The sequence below is a fragment of the Schistocerca cancellata genome, chromosome 9 (assembly GCF_023864275.1).
Source record: "Schistocerca cancellata isolate TAMUIC-IGC-003103 chromosome 9, iqSchCanc2.1, whole genome shotgun sequence".
In the NCBI taxonomy this organism is placed as follows: domain Eukaryota; kingdom Metazoa; phylum Arthropoda; class Insecta; order Orthoptera; family Acrididae; genus Schistocerca; species Schistocerca cancellata.
Window position 1 is genome coordinate 397,218,249 of NC_064634.1, and position 22,237 is coordinate 397,240,485.

A 22,237-nucleotide genomic window follows, 5' to 3' on the forward strand; every position below is an offset into this window, starting at 1 on the left:
CGTGGAAGGAAGTTTATTTTTTAACCGGGAAAAAGCCGTGAATTTTTTTCCTTGTCCACGTATACACCCTGTATTACTTTTTTCAATATTCTCTTCAGTAAATAACTAATTATGGTTTTCAACAAAGAAAATAATCAGTTATTGATAAGATAATATAAGCGGATGGACAAAAAATCTGCTCACCAAGCAGCGGCAGGTGAACACACACACACACACACACACACACACACACACACACACACACACACACACACACACACACACACACAAAGGATTTAACTTTTACAAGCTTTCGGAGCTTATATAAATAATATAGTAGCAAGTAGATTTGTATTTTGAAATTAATATTGTTGGCCTTATAACTATGTAGGCCTTTTACAGAAAAATGAAATAAATTAAAATGAAGAGTACGCTATGTATAGCTTCAGTATTTTGTCCACGTGCCATTGGCATCAAGAACAGTGTGGATCCTTCAAGGCATAAAATTGACAAGTCCGTCGAAAAAGTCCTCATCCATAGCAGTTCTCTCCCATGAAGAATGAACTAAATCCCATAGGGCTTTCACAGTTCCTGGAGGTGGGTTGCCAATTGCCCCATATATTATTCTTGAGCTGAGCACATGAATGCTGTATAGGATTGGCCACGGAAGACAGATAATATTCTCCCTCCTTTGAAACCAGCTCCAAATCCTAATGCTAGTGTCTGATGGATGATTATCATGTTGGTAAGTGAGACATCCTTCAGTGTACCAAAATAGAGCTCCAGGCATGATTATATTTTCAAGGAAATGTTCATAGTGTGCTGAATTGAACTTGACTTGGATATGTTCTAATGTTCTTGCACCCATGTAAGACATCCGGACCCAACATTTCACACTTATTCATCCGCTTCTAGTGCATGTGGCCACAAGGTACGCATCGTATTGTCACCCATCTGCACGGTAAACAAGAACAGGACCCCTACTCATGGTCTCAGTCGTGCAGTCATCAGAGAAAATGACTTTCCTTCAATCAACATCTTCCCTGGAGCTATAATCCATCTCCTTGCTGTGGAAGTATCAACATCATAATGACATACTGCATCAGATGCACTAACACAGTTTTTAAAGAGAAATAATTCGCTCGTAAATTCACATCAGCCATTTTGATGCAGGTGTATGATGTATGCCAATCAGCTGGTACGCTTCTCTTAGCTGGAACCTGTAGTGGCACCAGGCAGTGGTCGAAGTAATTAAAAATAAATACATCCATTTTCAATATTTTTGCTATGACCATTTGTCTGTTTGTTTAAAGATTAAAGAGAACGTGGAACCTAGAAATGCCTATAGCTGAACAATTTGTAACAAATTAAGGTTCAAAGTATTATCTGCACAGGTCTAAATAAAAAAAAACCCAGACTTTACTCTAGCTAGATTTGAATGCTCATGCTTTACGTTTATAAACTGTCAGCCGATCCACTCAGCCTTTGAAACAGATGTGAAACGCTCATCATTGTGGTAATTCTACCAGCATGAAATCTATATATTTCAACCATTTCTATGTGCTCTAATAATGATTTTCGAAGGAAATGATGCGATGAGTTAAATTGCAATGAATCTTGATGTGTACTGTATCCTAACTATTATATTGTTTGTGTTTCATGATGCAAACACAAGGCTGAAGCTGCAGAGATAACCACAGTTGTGAACGCTGGCATTTCTGAACTTGAGCATGTGCAATTTTCTGTTCTTGGACACTAAATTATTTGGGCCGGGCAATCTTTTTGCCTCTCTTTGTACTCAGATATTCCTAGCATTTGCACTGGCTGTAAACTGACCATGTATTGACCAGTTACAGTTTCACAAGTAAAACTGCATTGCTCTGCCATCAGTTGATGACAGGCAACTCCACTTTTTGAGATAGTACAAGGATGTTGTGCCGATGCATTGCTAAGATGTTTGTTGGGAAGTGTGCAAGTCAGAAAAAAATCAGGAACAGCAAACTGTTCTCGTGCAAGGAGAAAAATTTATAACGTCTTATGTGAAGATATTTAGAAGACTACTAAATGGGAAATGTAATCATGGTATGTTATGAAGCACAATGTAATACTGTGATTGATTATTATGTAATGGATAAAGCAGTGCTGGTTCAAATTATACCAAATTATTTGATTATTTTTCAAAGTTTGTTGAAGCACAATAAGTGTTCTCACATCAAGATAATATGCCTACTCACGCATTGTAAGGATAAATGTGCAGAAGCTTGCTTTTGAATCAGTCTCCCACCCACTGTATTTCCCAGATTTGTCACCATGGAACTTTTTTTCTGATTCTTAACCACAAAATGTGGCGTAAAATCTTCACAGGTTTCTTGCTGCATAAGATTGCAGTGTTATAGTGGTGTTTCAGAAGTCTACTCTTTCTTTCCATCTTCTGGCAAATTTCCAGCATTGTTTATGAATCTGTTGAAAAGACAAAGAAAGATGTACTTATAAATTTCAGACTCTCTCTCACAACAGAACAGCTGAAAACTCACAGGAACCGACTGCAGCGTAGAACTTTGTTTTGTAGATTTCTTCAGAGTGTACCACATTGAAAGTTCATTTTTATTGATGATGTGGTTTTTAAACATAATAAATGTCTATTGTTAACAATTCTTGGAAATTTAATTAATTTTGAACATGTAATTCCTGCGCTAGAACAATTTAAATAAAACACTGCATTCCTGTGCTATCCAGCTGTGTAAGCTACTATCACTTAGCTAGATCCAGGTAACACATTGCAACCAGCTCATATCCCTTTATTTGTCAATATAGGTTGTGTTTATTTGCCATTAAATTTCCCATGATGGTGTAATTTTGTAGAGGCTTCTTAGAAAGTCTACCAGATGTAATAGGTAACCTTTTTCTACGTAGATGTTCTTTATTAACATTATAAAATGCTTCTATAAAGTCAATAAAGGTAACAACTGAATAGCGAGATCCTCTATTCCATTCTCCTTTTTTTTTAATTATTTGCTTTAACACAAATGCTGCATCTGCCAAACCTGATTTGTTCTTCACTTAACAGACACCTCAGTCTGTATACTTTTCACAGTATTATACAAAATCTTATTCTAAAATTTGTCTAGAGTATTCAGCAGGTTGGTCCTTAATAGTTTTCAGAATTATTCCTATCTTTATGTTTGAATAATGAGATTACATACACTATGTGATCAAAAGTATCTGGACACCTGGCTGAAAATGACTTACAAGTTCGTGACGCCCTCCATCAGTAATTCTGGAATTCAATGTGGTGTTGGCTCACCCTTAGCCTTGATGACAGCTTCCACTCTTGCAGGTATACATTCAACCAGGTGCTGAAAGGTTTCTTGGAGAATGGTAGTCCATTCTTCATGGAGAGCTACACTGAGGAGAAGTATCAATGTTGGTCGATGAGGCCTGGCACGAAGTTGGTGTTCCAAAACATCCCAAAGGTGTTCTATAGGATTCAGGTCAGGACTCTGTGCAGGCCAGTCCATTACAGTGGTCAGAGATGTTATTGTCATGTAACTACTCTGCCACAGGCCGTGCGTTATGAACAGGTGCTTGATCGTGTTGAAAGATGCAATCACCATCCCGCAATTGCTCTTCAACAATGGGAAGCAAGAAGGTGCTTAACACTTTCGCTGCGGCATCGGTGCAGGCGCGCAACTCTCCAGTGCGGCCCGGAAACGTGCGGTTGCGTGCTGGTAATGCTAGAGTGCGGGCCGGTAACACTGAAACGGCAGGCACCACTTGGAGACGACACTCCTAAGCACACCTGAGCTATAGGCTGACATCAAGACCTTGTAAGATCTGTAGGATCATGTTCAATACTGACTTAATGGTGACATCTTAGATGCATTACTTCAAATAAGCTTCGACTGTATTGTGGTCAGGTTTTGAAGTCTGTTTGCTGGTCACAGGCGTCATTCAAATGTTCGTGATTTGTTGATAATGTAACAAAAAGTACAGTTCAAACAAGTAACAAATCCACTGCATTCAGGAAAAATTTGGATTCCAAAATGCAAATTCTTAAGAAGGAAAAAAAGTAAACAGGAAACTGGATTCATTTGAAATTATATTTACTTCAAATGGGCATTTTTAAGATTGACTCTAATAGAGGTCGTCAATTTAGTAGCATGTTTGCTCCTGGTATGAGAGAATTAGCCATCTACATGTATCATAGATGCCCAGGGGACGCCCGGATGTGTAGATATTAGTAAGCGAAACACACCCTACGTGGAGGCTTCTCTCATGTCTCCCATCACTTCAATTGCGGTGCTATTAAAACAAATTTAACACAACAAATTCTTTCGCAAAAAGCTGAAGTGAATGCTTTACAACGCAATAAGGAATAAGTCGACTTAACACAAAAGAAAACCTCATTTTCTGAGTAATCATGAAAAAAAGTTCTAACCTTTCATGTCATAAAAAGAAACCATGCAATGTCAAAAGAAATAAAAGAAGTTGTCTTTGATAATCAGAATTCCCCCGATATTATCGCGTTTTTGCTACTTATGGGAAATTATACAGCAGTTCAAGCAGTATCCATGTTTGTCTGGTAAGATTGTACACTTGTATGGTGTATCAGTGTGCTTGCCTTGTTCCGCGCTTTTCTTACACCACTTTTCATAACTTGCTTCTTCCTTGCAGTAGCTTCCCGCTTTTGCACAACATGTGTTTGTTTGTTTTTTATGTTTCTTGCTCAGATTTAGTGGAACGTCCATTGGTGGAAGGAAGCCCTTTATAATGTTCATTCTGTAATCGTACGACGTCATTTTATTTCCTGAGTATTTGCTGTACAGGTATTGAGAATTGAAAACTAGCATGTCAATGACATGAAAGAATAGTTTTTTCAACCATCTGATCTTGTTTATCAGTCCCAGACAAACACGCATTGTACCTAATTGTAGGCAAAGGTTTTGTGACTATTTGCTGGCGCGCTTTCGTCACTTGCTCCATAACATCTAGATGTTCTGTGGAAATGTAGGAAACCTCTCATCGATCCTTCCATTTTCCAATCAAAACTCCATTACAATACTGCGCAATTGTCTCTCCTCTCCCAAGTTTTGCCGATACAGCGCCTTTGGTGGTATATTTCCTGTTTAATTTCAGAGTTCCTGTGGAAAGTGTTTTTAGGTTCAACATAGTTGTAGCTAAATGAAAACTGTTATAATAATTGTTCAAATAAATGTGATGACCAACATGCAGCTTTTCTGCCATCAAATGCAAAACGACCTTTTCAGTGTGACCTTTTCCCCCCATATCTCCACTACTTCCCGTGTACACAGCGCACTTATTTATGAAACCGTCTGGATTGTTGAGCATGTGCATCTTAATGCCATATTTATTAGGTATGTTTGCTTCTTATGTATTGTCTAAATGACAATCTTCCCCTCCAAAGAATCATTGATTTATCTACTGATAAATCTCTTCCCAGGTAATACACTTGAGACATTCTCGTGTTAAAATAATCCGATGTAGATCGTATCTTATATAAACAATCGTCTGGTTTCGGGTTTTCTTGAAGTGGATTTTTTGCAAAATGCAGAGACTGTAATATGATCAAATAGCAGTCTCTGCTGATACTCATCACTATTCCTCTATTCTCAAACAGCGGTTCTTTCTTCCAGTAGTCTTGTAATTGCGGATATTTAATGTTACCCATATGTAACGAAACTCCCAGGAAAACTAGTAATTTGCCTATACTTAGAGGTTTCCATTTACAGATCCTAGATCCCTCTTTTGTATTTTTGCTCAGCAATATGTTGACTGCGTTATCGTTCGTTTCGTCAACTACAAGTTGCAATAATTCGTCTGTTAGCAATAATCTGAAGAAATCCATAGGAGAATTAGCAGCAGGATGAATTTGCAAAACTTCTTCCTTTGTAAATGGGTGATACTGCATATTATGTGGTTCTTTATGCCAGGACTCACCTGGATTATCTTCGAGTGACAGGTCGGGCTCTTTTTCATCATCAATTTCCACACAATCGTCATGATCCATATCGTCAGATTCAGAACTGTCATGAAACAGATGTGAAAGCTGTGCTTCCATGCTATCATCACTCTGCAGTTCTTCTGCAGCCTTTAAATGACAATCTCCGTGGTATGCCTCGTCCTCACTACACAGAAAATAACTGTCGTCTAGTACGCTAAGTAACTGTTCTTCTGTCAGTTCAACACTTTTCCTGCTCCTTTTCACATTGGAAGGTCCAGATATCTGTGCATTAGCCGCCATTACGAACAATATACGTTCAATAACTGACCTGCAGTGGATCCTGATGCAGTTTGGAATTCCTGTGTGGTGGTCTGGATAGATGACTGCCTATTACACATTACGATCCGCTTCAACTGTCGGCAGTCTCTGTCAGTCAACAGACGAAGTTGGCCTGTACACTTTTGTGCTGTACATGTCCCTTCACATTTCCACTTCACTATCACATGGGAAACAAAGGACCTAGGGAAGTTCAGGAGTGTGGAAATCCCGTGTACAGATATGACACAAGTGACACTCAATCACCTGACCATGTTCGAACTCCACGAGTTCTGCAGAGCACCCCATTCTGCCCTCTCACAATGTCTAATGACTACTGAGGTTGCTGAAATGCAGTTCCTGGCAGTGGGTGGCAGTGCAATGCACCTAATATGAAAAACGTATGGTTTTGGGGGTGTTCGGATGCTTTTGATTACTTAGTGTATGTATGTCGCCACACTTTTGATACCACCAGTTTTTCCAACACATGTTGTAGAGCTGTAAAAAGCTGAAAGGTAAGGGAAAACTGATGTACTTAAAAATTAATTATTTATGCATTGCTTTTTTAAAACAAGTTTTCATGATGTTTTATCAGTTATTCTCTATCCACATCATCCAGTGTGTTCATGTATTTTTGTATTGTTGTAATGGAAAACATGAACACAGATAAGTGGAATTTTATCAGCTTTAAAGTTAGAAAGAGAGACTGTGGCTGGCCAGTACTTACCTTCAGTATTTGAAATTTTAGTACTGCCAATAGACACTTTTAAAATTGAAATCACTAAGATGGTATATTGGTAAGCACACTGCCAGCTTCAGTCCAGAGACAATATAATGACAGGCTGAGAAACAAAAGTGGGACAGAGGAGGAGAAATGGGAATTGAAATGAATAGTCCATTTAAAAACTTAAGTGAATATGGTGGAGGAGGAGGGGGGGGGGGCAAAAGGAGTGGTGGAAAGGAATAGTGTACATAAAAAAGTAAATAAAGATCTGTATAAAATGCCATGAAGTGAACATGCATAAATTGGTAAACAGTATGCAAAGTTTCAAACATGGGATTTACTAGTGGAGGAGCTGGAGTAAGCTATTGGTCCTGAATGGAGTGGGATTTACATCAACAATTGAAGGGATTAAATCACCAAGAAAGTCACTCGGTAGAAGGAAGAACTGTAGTAACAGATGGATTATAAGAGCAGAATAACTAGGGATAATGGTCTGGTCTGGGAATGTCATATGGTTTAAAAGGGATGTCAGAGGTCAACGTAGGACTACAGTGAGTGATGTGGGGATGATATGAGGAGGAGAGGATCTCATTTCAGGTTCTAACTTCAGAAAGTCATAGCCTTGGTGGAGTAAAATATCGAGGTGTCCAAGCTCTGGTTGGTACCAGATGACAAGGGGATGCTTCTGAGTCTTTTGTGAGTGGCAGCTGCGTTGGCCAGAGTATGAGAGGGTGATAATGCCCAGCAGATTTCGTTTGCAGAGGAAAGAGAGAGAAGAAAGCAGAGGTGAAGTTACTGATGTATGTGTCGAGGAATTCATTGGTGGAGCAGGTATGTTGGCTGTGAATGCCCAGACCGTAGGGAAGAGAGTATTTGATGTGGAAGGGATGGGAACAGTCAAAATCCAGGTATTGTTTCTTATTGGAAGGTTTTATGTGGACCGAGGTATGGATGTGAGCTGTAATGAGATGGCACTCAATATTTGGGTTTTGAAGAGGAACATGTGAATTTGAGTTGAGATAAGAAATTAATTTGTTGCGGTAAGTGAAGCAGCTCATTTTCATCACGAGTCCATCCCACAAAGATATCATTGATAAATCTGTACTAAGTCAAAGAGGACTAGCTTCTGGGTCAGTTCTTCTTCCAAGTGGCCCATGGAAAGGTTAGCGTAGGACAGGACCATTCTAATTCCAATAGTGGCTGCTCTGATTTGTTTTTCGTGAACTGCCAGCCACTAAATGCAGAATATGGGTTTCAGAAAAGTGATCTAATTATGCCAATACTTGTGTAGGTGTACCTTGTATCCAAAATACTAACAAAATTGTAAGAGAAATTTCAACTCCCATGACTACTTTTTTGTCTTTTGAAGGGTGTTTCTTGAGCTCACTACTTCACATGCCATAAAGAAAAAGAAATTTGCCTTTTCATGCTGCAAGATGCTTAGAGTATGCTTAATCCCTTATATTTGTTTCATAAATGAATACAGTGGTAAATTTTCTTGTTAAATCATAATACATAGATAGATAATTCATTTTCACTTTACAGATCAAAGGCTCTTTCACAAGCAAACGAGGACAGGAAAACTTCAACCCCTACAGCCAAGGAAACGTGTGTTCAAACTGCCTGTACGTTCTCTGTGGCCCTGTGCCACCTAGCTTAATTGGTAAGTCCTTTAACATGAATTATGATTCCATTATCTCCAGCAGCATTAATTGAAATGCCCTGATGGCATACATATTAATATTTGGCTGCTACTAATGGCCATTGAATGTTCTGAGATAGAAGTGACAAATATTGAAGAAAGAAAGGGTGGGAAGCACACTTTGAAGGCTGAGAGTAATTTTGATCTTCACACATCATGTGTTTGCGGTATAGCAGTAGACAATCTCATGTAGTCCACTATTACATGATGTGATTATTCAAGATTAGCTGTACACAAAGGTTAATTGCAGACAGCGGCAGGGTCAGGAATTTCTGGGTGAAAAGTAATATGGATATGGCTACACAGTAGTTCCTGTGCTGTTTAATAATAGGTATGATGAGTTGACTAATGCTGAGAAGATTCCTGATTCATCATAAGTTGCCTAATGTGTTGGGACTTCGATCTTCGTACACAGTCAAAACTATCACAGAGAAGGGACTTGTTCATATTTAGGAGCTCCAGTTCTAGGCAGGTGATGATGCAATTAGCAAAGAAATAAGATGGCAGTTTAGTTTGCATACAGTATATTTGCCAGGATGAAGAAAATAAACTTCGTGAAGGCTCCACCTTGATTCATTAACAACATTAGAAAGTTACTCTGAAAGCAGAGAGCAGCAAGGCAAATTCAAAGCAGACTTCCTTTCTGAATAAATAAATAAAATAATCTACAAATTCAAAACACAAGCCAAGACAGCTGTGAAAGATGCATTCAGTAAAACTTTGAACAAGATATTACCAACAGATTGGTCAGAACTTTTGAAGTTTAAGTCCTACTTAAAATAGGTCAGTGGAGGAAAATCAGTTGCCCAGATTCTAACTGAACATGATGGTACCAAAATGAAACACGATAAATGGACACAGAATAATTCAATTATCCCTTCCAAAATTAAATCACCAAGAAAGTCACTTGGTAGAAGGGAGAACTGTAGTAACAAATGGGTTATAAGAGCAGAATAACTAGCTGTTTTTGTAGAATGAGTCAGCTGTCAGGTGCTTGAACAACAGAGCATTCTGTGATTTTGAAAAAAGGCATAGACTATCCTGACTACTTTAAGTAGGATCTCACATCAGACATCCAGAACTGTAGACCTACAGATTAACCTCACTAGTGTTAATTTATTGTAGAGTTATGGGACCCCTTTTCTTCTATGGCAGCAATTTTTAGCTGAGAATCTCCTCAGTGGAAATAAACATGAATTCTGCAGCTGATGATAAAGTGATACTCAACATGCTCTATTTGATTTCAATACACAGATGATATTGGAAGTGGAGTTGAGGTGGCTGGCATGTTTCTTTGCTCCCTTAAAACCATTAGTACAGTTCTGTCAGTTAATGGGAGGACATGACCATAAATGTGCCGTGTTCCTGAGGAAAGCGTTGTGAGGTTGTGGTTGCAGTCAGATTCCTTCCTTTGGCTTTAGAGAGAGAGAGAGAGAGAGAGAGAGAGAGAGAGAGAGCGCTAACATGATCCTTTTTGGAATTACACTACTGGCCATTAAAATTGCTACACCAAGAAGAAATGCAGATGATAAACGGGTATTCATTGGACAAATATATTATACTAGAACTGACATGTGATTTTTGGATGCATAGATCCTGAGAAATCAGTACCCAGAAAAAAACCACCTCTGGCTGTAATAACGGCCTTGATATGCCTGGGCATTGAGTCAAACAGAGCTTGGGTGTGCGTACAGGTACAGCTGCCCATGCAGCTTCAACACGATACCACAGTTCATCAAGAGTAGTGACTGGCGTATTGTGACGAGCCAGTTGCTCAGCCAGCATTGACCAGACGTTTTCAATTGTTGAGAGATGTGGAGAATGTGCTGGCCAGGGCAGCAGTCGAACATTTTCTGTATCCAGAAAGGCCCGTACAGGACCAGCAACATGCAGTCATGCATTAACCTGCTGAAATGTAGGGTTTTGCAGGGATCGAATGAAGGGTAGAGCCACGGGTTGTAACATATCTGAAATGTAACGTCCACTGTTCAAAGTGCCATCAATGCAAAGAAGAGTTGGCTGAGACATGTAACCAATGGCACCCCATACTAACACACCAGGTGATATGCCAGTATGGCGGTGACAAATACAAACTTCCAATGTGCGTTCACCGCGATGTTGTCAAACACAGGTGCGACCATCATGATGCTGTAAGCAGAACCTGGATTCATCCGAAAAAATGATGTTTTGCCATTTGTGCACCCAGGTTTGTCATTGACTACACCATCGCAGGCGCTCCTGTCTGTGATGCAGCATCGAGGGTAACCGCAGGCATGGTCTCCAAGCTGATAGTCCGTGCTGCTTCAAACGTCGTCGAACTGTTCATGCAGATGGTTGTTGTCTTGCAAATGTCCCCATCTGTTGACTCGGGGATCAAGACGTAGCTGCACGACCCGTTACAGCCATACAGATAAGATGCCTGTCATCTCGACTGCTAGTGATACGTGGCCGTTGGGATCCAGCACGGCATTCCGTATTACCCTCCTGAACCCACTGATTCCATATTCTGCTTACAGTCCTTGGATCTCAACCAACGCGAGCAGCAATGTCGCGATACGATAAACGGCAATCGCGATAGGCTACAATCCGACCTTTATCAAAGTTCGAAACGTGATGGTACACATTTCTCCTCCTTACACGAGGCATCACAACAACGTTTCACCAGGCAATGCCGGTCAACTGCTGTTAGTGTATGAGAAATCGGTTGGAAACTTCCCTCATGTTAGCGCGTTGTAGGTGTCGCCACCGGCACTGACCTTTTGTGAATGCTCTGAAAAACTAATCGTTTGCATATCACAGCATCTTCTTCCTGTCGGTTAAATTTTGTGTCTCTAGCATGTCATGTTCGTGGTGTAGCAATTTTAATGGCCAGTAGAGTATTTTAATGCTGGAAAAAAAGGGAGGAAGTTTTAGCTGCTCCTATCATTTAGTAACATGAAATGTTGGTGTACCAATTCAAGATCACATCCACAGATTGCACAAATTTGGAGAAATTGATCTAAACAAGCAAAATGACAGCAAATTAAATCAGATTTGTCATTTTATTACCTCAGTCATGGAGGACTGACATGTGGTGTTATCCCCCTCATCTTATCCCAATGCAAACAGAACTGTCAAGTTTTAAGGATGACACCCTTGTTTCTTTTATAGGGGAGGGGAGGTGGGCCCCCTTCCTGAGCTTGGTAGGTACAGAATAGAAGCCAGGTTCCCGTGTAGGTATACTTGGTAAGGATCCTCACACCACTTTTTCTTAATGGAAGCTGCCAAACAATCCCTCAGTACAATGTTTTTTTTGGGTGTATTCTGGTTGCCCGTGGAGGACAGAACTTTCTAAATGAACCATCCACCATCTTAGCATTCCCTTAAATAATTGACCGTGAGATGTTAACTATTCAGAAGCTGGAATATAGGTGCCCAGTCTAGGATACAAGCACGTGAGTTGATTATCAGCATGATTGCAGGTAGAGTGCAGCCCTTTTATGCACTGTGGCACTGGAAGGGGGAAGGTGATGGCCCTCTCATACCAACAGCCTTTTATTCACAGGAAAATCTTCAGTACTCATTTTGACACGGTCTGTATGGATTTGGGGTCATCCTGAATAGACTGGAACAAAGTAAAACCAGCAACCCCCCCCCCCCCCCAAAAAAAAAAAAAAAAAAAATTCAGGGAATTAACCTGCTAACACCAGAGACTAGTGCTCCACCCACCAGACCACCATGCCTCATTAGTTCACCAGTTCATCAACATAATAAGATGGTTAGTTGAATTATAATCCTTTCAATTGGCATGAAATTTACATATACATTTATGTGAATTCTTAACCAAGCAGTTAATCAAAATTTTAACGCAAGTGATCTGTTCCCAAAGCCATACATTACTCATTTGTTGGAATTGTTATTTGCCATTCACACTTTGTTCTTCACACTTATCAAAGAAATGATGCTTCACAGCTTGATGGACCATTACTGCTCATTGTTTGTAAATCTTTCTGGCTGTATGCAGATGACAGTTGTTTACAGAGGGTGAACGCTGTTAGAAATTGTTACGAAATGTCTGGAGCCTTTCAGAGTATCAGCACTTGATGTAAGTCAGGGGCATACAGACTCGTTAGTACCGCAGCATCCATACCACTCACTGTCAATATGTAAGGGCCACCGGAGGGGTGGGTTGGGGAGTGGCGGGGAGTAAGAAAGAAAAATTGTATCCCAAAATATTTACTTTACTGAAATTTAATACTGTTCCTTTATTATTATTGACTGATAATCATGAAGTAAACGCTTATGGGTCCACAGAAATACATAAAATTTTGTACCTTTGTTGCAGAAAGCGTACTGACACAAAGTGTGTACTGTGGAAAACGCAAATCACTGATGACTAATCAATGTCATTCTTAGCAGACCCACGTGCAGCACCTGTTATCACAACTACATTGTTCATAAATTATGTGCTGAGAGACAAGTTATTATTCTGAATTGGGATCCCTATGACCGAATGCCTGGCATAGCATAACAGAACTACATTTTACATGGGCTGACCTGACGTTTCCGGGAGGGAATGAAAGATAAGTAAAAAATGTACAAGAACTAATAGGGGTGGGCTGCCATCAGATCGATGATGGGCCATAAGTGACCTCCAGGCCGTGGTCTGTGCATCCCTAATGTAAAGACTAACTGACCATAAATGTAGTGTAAAGTGCGTACGTAGACTAGAAGACCCATTATTGTTTGACTGCAAGGAGGCAAACAGTCCTACTTCCAAGTATAAAGGAGCCAGAAAAATCCTAGGAAAAGATATACACTCATAAAGACATCATTTACAAAACTTTCAAAGCACTCTGAGTCGATCTTGTTATCTAAATGAAATTTTACCTCCCAGGGAGAGCTCTGACAGAAATGGTGACACTTTCAAATCATTTGCCACAAAATTCAATGATTTCTGGCACAATCACTGCAAGCTGTGCTCCTAACCAAATACGAATGCTTTAGATTTACTTGTGCAGACACTGCATACACCATGAACAGGCATTACCTTCTTTTTTTCTTAGTTCTGTATGTGGAAGGAATGGCAGGTAAACATGACAGATGCCGATCGTCTGGCTGAAGTAGACGAAGTGTTGTCCATGGTTGGTGCTGTGGAATATCTTGACTAGATTCTTCACCTTGTTGCAGCACAGCCACTTTCTGCTGTGGAGATGTACTGTATGTGTGGGAAGACGTGGTGTGGGTTCTACAGCAGCAAGGTGAGCACCAAGTCGAGAATGTTTACTTAAAAAAAACCATTATTTATAATTTGTTGCCTCCCAAACAGAATGTCGACGGCAGTGGGCAGACGGCAGTGGCTGTTGGTTGGCAATACCCTTGCTGGTGCAAGTTGTGTCACCCCTCAGCACAGTGTGGCTAGGTGGCGGGACTGGTGTGCCACATCCGTGGCCCGTGGCAGCTGAGAGGCCCGATGTTAAACCTGGGATGTCTGGAGGTTGACTGGAGTGTCAGGCAGTGACACCCATTGGATGATCTCACATCATAAAATTCAGTTTGAAGTCAGGAACTACCAAAGCTGATGGCTCGCAGATCAGCTAGTGACACTTCTCTGTTAGGATGGAGTAGCTGGGCTGTACAGTCGACTCTCAACTGGCGCTGAGACTGCACCTGTGAATGGGCAACACAGAAGGAATGCAGAGCTGGGAGAATTGACATTCCCTCTGACTGGGTGCATTATGACAGGAGCTAGGCTCCCATCAAGTAGCCAGCTGTGGAAACCCGACATTTTCCTGCACTGTGTAGCAACACAGTCACACACTGATGGCAGATTGTTGCATTGCAGGTGCTGCACAGATTATTGCAGTACCCACCCACAGAATTAAGTCAGTGGCTGGCTCTCATCTTGCTTGTCTGGTTGAAAAAGCCTCCATGAAATTCATGATGCAACACTCCCAATGGGTAGAAGGTCATTAAAAAGGTTGTTAATGCTGTGTGACAGGGTGATTCAGCTGTCTCTACCATTGTAGTTTTATGCAACCTGCAATGTTCTATCTTGTCTCCATTAACAACAGACGAGATTTTCGTATTCTCCCCCCTGCTATGCACAAACTGTTAGTCCGGCAGAGAAAACGAACAGGATCTTTTTGTAGTAAATTTAATGTAGCTAAATTTTGTAGTGGAATATGTCTTTGCTAGAGTCTGTAGTTTTTGAGAGGTTCAAGAAAAACATAACAAAAGTTACCTGCAAATGCATCCCAACTCCCACACACAATCCCCGCTGGTCAGAATATCTAGGATGTTGTTCGTGCCCCTCCCTCCTAAGACTGTACAAAAATTTGCGACTGTCCAGATTATTTCCCACATTTGAATTTTTGGTCTTCACTGACTGGATTTATTACACCACTGGCTTAGTTGAGAACTTGAAAATTGTAAAACTGATGTTTGTGTAAATTTTACCTAACAATTTTGTGACTTTCAACAGCATAAACTAAACAATTATGTTGTCTTAATTGTCAGGCATTCTGACTGCAAAACTACTGTGCTTGTATTGTAAGGGTTAAGTTTGATCAAATTGCCAAAGTAATTAGTTTTAGTGTACAGTTTACAAAAGTCATTTTTCATTCATTACCCTCATGGGCACATTAAAATTAATAATGTCAATGAAATAGCCAGCTGTGCTGGTAGTGTAATAGCCCAGTCAAGAGAGACCAAAAAAAGCTGAATATTGGGAATAGTTCCTGTAGTTGTAAATTTTTGTAGAGTAATAGGAGGGAGTGCCACAAACAACATACGAGAAATTCTGACTGGTGAGGGATGTGTGTGGGGGTGGAGGTGTGTTTGAAAGTCACTTTTATATGTTTTTTCTTGAATAACTTGAAAACCATGGCCTCCAGTGAAAATGTATCCTGGTACAAAATTTAACTACATCAATTTTCTTACAAAATAAGGTCCTACTTATTTTTTCTGTAGGACTAATAGTCACTATGTAGTGAGTGAGGGCGTATGAAAATCTCGCATGTCACTAATGAAAATTGCATATAACATTGCAGGCTGCATAAAATGAGATTGATAGGGACAGCTGAATCACCCTGTATAATTGGCTTCTTGAAGGCTGAATGGTGTTATTTGAAAGTCCAAAGTCCAGTGTAAGACATTCTCTCAGACAGTTAGTAGAGGGGTTGAATGGTACATATGGTAGATAGCAGGCACCATTAATGGCACAGAAGCTCTTGAATACACAGGATCAGAATTTTGACATCCAGAAGGCTTTCTATCTAGAATGTGTGACCTAATAGCGTAGTCATGGCTTCCACTGAGGTGGAGAGGACATTTGGATCACATATGGTTAGGATGACAATGCGTTCAGCACTATCGTCGATATAAATGATCGGAATGTGAACACAGAGTCCACATGGAGGTGATCTGAGGAACCCTGAGGTAATGGCCAAGACAGAAACTGCTGACAGGATGCTGGCTGGGATGTGGTGTACACTTTGATGATGTCCTAGTTCATTCTGTGCCACTACATACTACAGTGTTAGACTTCAAGTCTCTGGTGCCGTACCAGTGTCCCTGATGGCGTAAATTTCCCTGATGTAGGAGTGTTAAGAAGTCTGATGAAAGACTTTTTAGATTGACCACACAGTCACCTTCTGTGTAGCCAAGGCTGATGACAGATGGAGAACACGCTTTTGGCCTCCTGTTGTTTTGGTTAGAATTTTTCAGACCAGCCGTTGATTCCGCAACCTGCAACTCTGTCAGGGGTAGATCTGTGAGGGCAGTGGGGCTAGCTTCTCCAATGTAACAGCAGTGCTGTGAAGAGGAGTCTAAGGATTCATCTTGTCTTCTACATTGGCACTGCGTAGTGAGTATTGAAATGAAATTCTATATTGGTAGTTACAGTAGAAGAGAGCCCAGCATTGTAATCATTGGGCATTTAGCATTATGGAATGTGGCAGTCAGGGGCAAAGATTCAAACAAGGAGATAATGATTAGTGACTAGTTTGAATGAAGTGCCAGAAAGGTGTTCGTGGAATTTTTGCATGCCAAAAGCAATAGGGAGAACACTCTCCTCTCTGTGTGAGTAGTTGGTTTGGGCTGATAATGCTTTTAACACAAAAGAGACTGGTCACTCAGATTCACGTGATGGATGATGGAGTATCACTACACCAATTACTTGCTGATACATGTCAGATGCCACAATACGTGGCAACCGGAAATGAAGTCAGTGAAGTCATGTATTGAGATCAAGTATGACTGAGGTTAGAGAAAGCACTGTTGTGTTCCAAAGTTTGCTCAAAAGACACACTACAGCAATGCGGAGCTTAATCGATGGTTTGGCAGTTACAGCTTCATTGACTGTGAAATAATTTAACTTGCCGAGTACTGCCTGTAGTTCATGAAGATTCCAAGGTGTAGGAAGGTTGTGAATAGCTTGGAGGTCGCACATGGTTCTTGAGCATGATTTGCCCTGGATATGATCTTCATACTGTAAAAAAAATCAGCTTGTGAAAGTTGCTACACTGGTACTTTGTTGTAGCAAAGACATTGTAAATGATTTCCTCGATCTGTTGTCATCACAACTATATTGTCTAAATAGTTAAACTAATGCAAAGTATTGCCTATATGTTGTTCCAGGAATTGCTGGCAAATAGAGTCCACTGGACACACCAAATTGCAATCTACAGTATTAATATAGCACGAATAAGTTGATAGTGATCATAATTACATGGTATTCTGCATGAAGGGGAAGCTGCAGTTGATGAGTAAATTTTTTTTTTTAAAGAGGTATTGAACATTCAAAATTTGCCTGTTACTTAAATTAGCATCAAAGAAAATTTTTGAATTTCTTTAAATGCAGATACAGGCTTCCGGCATTGGATGGAAGTGAGAATTATGGAACTTCTTTAATGGAATGTGTTTTTCAGTTTTGTAAGTTGCACAAAAGAGAACTTGAGGTTATAGTGTGATATAGAACTTTTGAGACTGATGAAATTTCAGTACAAGTTGGTGAAACCATAATTTGACAAAATCTGGCACACACTTTCATTAAAGGTCAGTGAGACTACAACAAACTGAAGTCATCTTCTCTCCCTGGCACTCAAACCCCCTCCCAAAAAAAAATCACAATCACAATCTCTCTCTCTCTCTCTCTCTCTCTCTCTCTCTCTCTCTCTCTCTGTCTCTCTCTCTCACACACACACACACACACACACACACACACACACACAGACAGAGAGAGAGAGAGAGAGAGAGAGAGAGAGAGAGAGAGAGAGAGAGAGACAACAATAATGATTGCTATTTCATTCCCTGTATTTCGGTGGTGATGGTTCAGAGATCGTGTGTTATACCATGTTTCAGTACATAATAAGTGAAATTTCTTGGAAAGTTCTCAGCTAACTCTGACAGAACTTCAGCAGCTGTAAAAGTCCATTATTCAGACATCAAATTATGATTTTATACAATGCAACGATGTCATTATAGAAATAAATGTTATGTTACTCATGCCTGATGTTATATAACATTCATTATGAGAAAAATTATGGAATTGTCATTTGTTTATTTGTAGATCGACGAGGAATTGTGACTGCAGAGTATGCAGCAGAACAGATGAAGGTCATTGAAGACAGAGATACTGTTGTAAACAGCAACAAAACTTATGGCAGTGTGAAAGCCATTCAGACATCAGTGAGTGACAACTATCATACTTATTTTAGTTGTATTGTTGACGTATGATGAAGTGTTCAATCTTGTTTCAGCATTTTGGAATACTTCTGGTTATTGTTGTTGTTTGCCACATTTTTGCTCCCTTCACCCCTATCTACACTATCCCTTCTCTTCTCACTTCTAACTATTTATTTGCACGGACCACTGAAAGTCACCCTTCAGGCAGAGTAAAGAACTAGTAATTGAGTATTAGCAGTTGTTGAGTATTTGCAGTTGTTGTGATAACCAGTTACCTGTGTTGGGAAAATTATTTTTCTAATTGCCAACACTGTGTGCCTTCTCTCCACCACAGTTATGTTGGATACCATTATTCTTACCTCTCCAGGAATAATGTTAACTGACATTGAGGTAATAATATTATTATAATTGATTGTGATCTACATTAAATTAACCACTAACAAAACTGTGAATATTTCACAGCTCTTATTTCACTTTTCCATGCTGTTACTGCTACATGAAGACATTGCCGTCTGTTGATTTCTTTCAGTGTCATGGTTAAAGAGAGCATCAAATGCTACTTAAGTCAGATAAAGTTTTAATTTAATGTTATATTCATGTGTGGGTTCTCGGTACATTTCATGAGTGTTTTTGTTGTTGTTGTTGTTGTTGCTGCTGCTGCTGCTGCTGCTGCTGCTGCTGTCTTCAGTCTGAATATTGGTTTGATGTAGCTCTCCGTGCTGGTCTGTCCTGTGCATGCCTCTTCATCTCTGCATGAGTGCCACAACATACCTCCATTTGAATCTGCTTACTGTGTTCATGCCTTGGTCTCCCTCTACATGTTTTACTCCCCATACTGCCCTCTAGTGGCATGTTGACAATTCCTTAATGGCTCAGAATGTGTCCATGTCAAGTTGTGTGATACATTTCTTTTCTCCGCGGTTTGATTCAGTACCTCCTTATTAGTTAAACAGCCTACCCATCAAATCTTTAGCATTATTCTATAGCACAACATTTCAAAATATTGTATTATTTTTTCTGAACTGCTTATCACTCACATTCCATATCTGTACAAGGCTACAGTTCAGAGAAATAGCATCAGAAAAGATTTCCTAACAATTAAATTGGTATTAGATGCTGAAGCAATGCTTTTATTTCTACTGCTAATCAGCATTTTATATCTTCTCTACTTCACCCATCATCATTTTTTTTAATTTTATTTTTTTTATTCATTTTTTATTTTATTTTTTTTAATTGCCAGCACTGCAACACTAATCTACTACTCACAGTTTCACATTTCCTAATCTAATTGCCTCATCACTGTTGTTGTTGTGGTCTTCAGTCCTGAGACTGGTTTGATGCAGCTCTCCATGCTACTCTATCCTGTGCAAGCTTCTTCATCTCCCAGTACCTACTGCAACCTACATCCTTCTGAATCTGCTTAGTGTATTCATCGAATCTGCTTAGTGTATTCATCTCTTGGTCTCCCTCTACGATTTTTACCCTCCACGCTGCCCTCCAATACTAAATTGGTGATCCCTTGATGCCTCAGAACATGTCCTGCCAACCGATCCCTTCTTCTAGTCAAGTTGTGCCACAAACTTCTCTTCTCTCCAATTCTATTCAATAACTCCTCATTAGTTATGTGATCTACCCATCTAATCTTCAGCATTCTTCTGTAGCACCACATTTCGAAAGCTTCTATTCTCTTCTTGTCCAAACTATTTATCGTCCACGTTTCACTTCCATACATGGCTACACTCCATACAAATACTTTCAGAAACGACTTCCTGACACTTAAATCTATACTCGATGTTAACAAATTTTTCTTCTTCAGAAATGCTTTCCTTGCCATTGCCAGTCTACATTTTATATCCTCTCTACTTTGACCATCGTCAGTTATTTTGCTCCCCAAATAGCAAAACTCCTTTACTATTTTAAGTGTCTCATTTCCTAATCTAATTCCCTCAGCATCACCCGACTTAATTCGACTACATTCCATTATCCTCGTTTTGCTTTTGTTGATGTTCATCTTGTACCCTCCTTCCAAGACACTGTCCATTCCATTCAGCTGCTCTTCCAAGTCCTTTGCTGTCTCTGACAGAATTACAATGTCATCAGCGAACCTCAAAGTTTTGATTTCTTCTCCATGGATTTTAATACCTATTCCGAACTTTTCTTTTGTTTCCTTTATTGATTGCTCAATATACAGATTGAATAATATCGGGGATAGGCTACAACCCTGTCTCACTCCCTTCCCAACTGCTGCTTCCCTTTCATACCCCTCGACTCTTATAACTGCCATCTGCTTTCTGTACAAATTGTAAATAGCCTTTCGCTCCCTGTATTTTACCCCTACCACCTTCAGAATTTGAAAGCGAGTATCCCAATCAACATTGTCAAAAGCTTTCTCTAAGTCTACAAATGCTAGAAACGTAGGTTTGCCTTTTCTTAGTCTAGCTTCTAAGATAAGTCGTAGGGTCAGTATTGCCTCACGTGTTCCAATATTTCTACGGAATCCAAACTGATCTTCCTCGAGGTCGGCTTCTATTAGTTTTTCAATTCGTCTGTAAAGAATTCGCATTAGTATTTTGCAGCTGTGACTTATTAAACTGATAGTTCGGTAATTTTTACATCCGTCAACATCTTCTTTCTTTGGGATTGGAATTACTATATTCTTCTTGAAGTCTGAGGGTATTTTGGCTGTCTCATACATCTTGCTCACCAGATGGTAGAGTTTTGTCAGGACTGGCTCTCCCAAAGCTGTCAGTAGTTCTAATGGAATGTTGTCTACTCCTGGGGCCTTGTTTCACCTCAGGTCTTTCAGTGCTCTGTCAAACTCTTTACGCAGTATCACATCTCCCATTTCATCTTCATCTACATCCTCTTCCATTTCCATAATATTGTCCTCAAGTACGTCGCCCTTGTATAGACCCTCTATATACTCCTTCCACCTTTCTGCTTTCCCTTCTTTGCTTAGAACTGGGTTTCCATCAAAGCCCTTGATATTCATGCAAGTGGTTCTCCTTTCTCCAAAGGTCTCTTTAATTTTCCTGTAAGCAGTATCTATCTTACCCCTAGTGAGATAAGCCTCTACATCCTTACATTTGTCATCTAGCCATCCCTGCTTAGCCATTTTGCACTTCCTGTCGATCTCATTTTTGAGACGTTTGTATTCCTTTTTGCCTGCTTCATTTACTGCATTTTTATATTCTCCTTTCATCAATTAAATTCAATATTTCTTCTGTTATCATCACTACTTGATATAATTTGATCACAATCCATTGCCATTGTTTTACTTTTGGTGATGTTCATCTTATAATGTCTTTTCTAGATACTATCCATTCCATTCATGTGTTCTTCCAGTATATTCCTTTTCCATCTCTGACAGAATGACAGTCATTGGCAAAGCTTAACATTTTCATATCTACTTCCTGAACTTTTAATTCCATTTCATAATTTCTCCTTGGATTCCTTTCTGCCTGCTCAGGTGGGATTATACTAGGCATGGTATTCACCTTAACAGGAAAAGGAAGGGTAAATTGGTTGGGAAAATAGCAGGAAAGTTAAAGGGGGGAGGCACTGTCATGAGTGATAAAATACCAGTGGTTTTAGGGTTCAGAAAAGACCTTTTCAGGGTAGGGAGGAGAGAAAGAAACAAAGTCTTAAGAGAGGTTAGGCTTGAGACAAACCTTCAGTTTGAGAAAGAAACCAAGAAACATAATTCTATCTTATTACATCAGCATAAACAGCTGTTTGTTAAGTATTTTCAGTAGTCATTAGAAATTTCAACTCTACCCAATTTTAATTCAGTCAATGTGAAATGTCAGCTATCTTTATTGCCAATTGTCAGCGCTATAGGTGGACCAACACACGAGTTAGCTAGACACCTTGCCTCAATGCTGCAACC

At 39.8% G+C, this 22,237-nt stretch overlaps 1 protein-coding gene across 2 annotated transcripts in view; it reads left to right on the top strand.

Moving 5' to 3' along the window:
• The window catches only part of LOC126101569 (palmitoyltransferase app), a 140,097-nt gene that overhangs the window by 72,179 nt on the left and 45,681 nt on the right, over window positions 1–22,237 (top strand). For both annotated transcript variants that reach the window (XM_049912217.1, XM_049912218.1), the window contains exons 6-7: window positions 8,526–8,643; window positions 18,233–18,351. In XM_049912217.1, coding sequence (XP_049768174.1) covers window positions 8,526–8,643; window positions 18,233–18,351 — 237 coding nt within the window. The remainder of the gene's footprint in view (window positions 1–8,525; window positions 8,644–18,232; window positions 18,352–22,237) is intronic.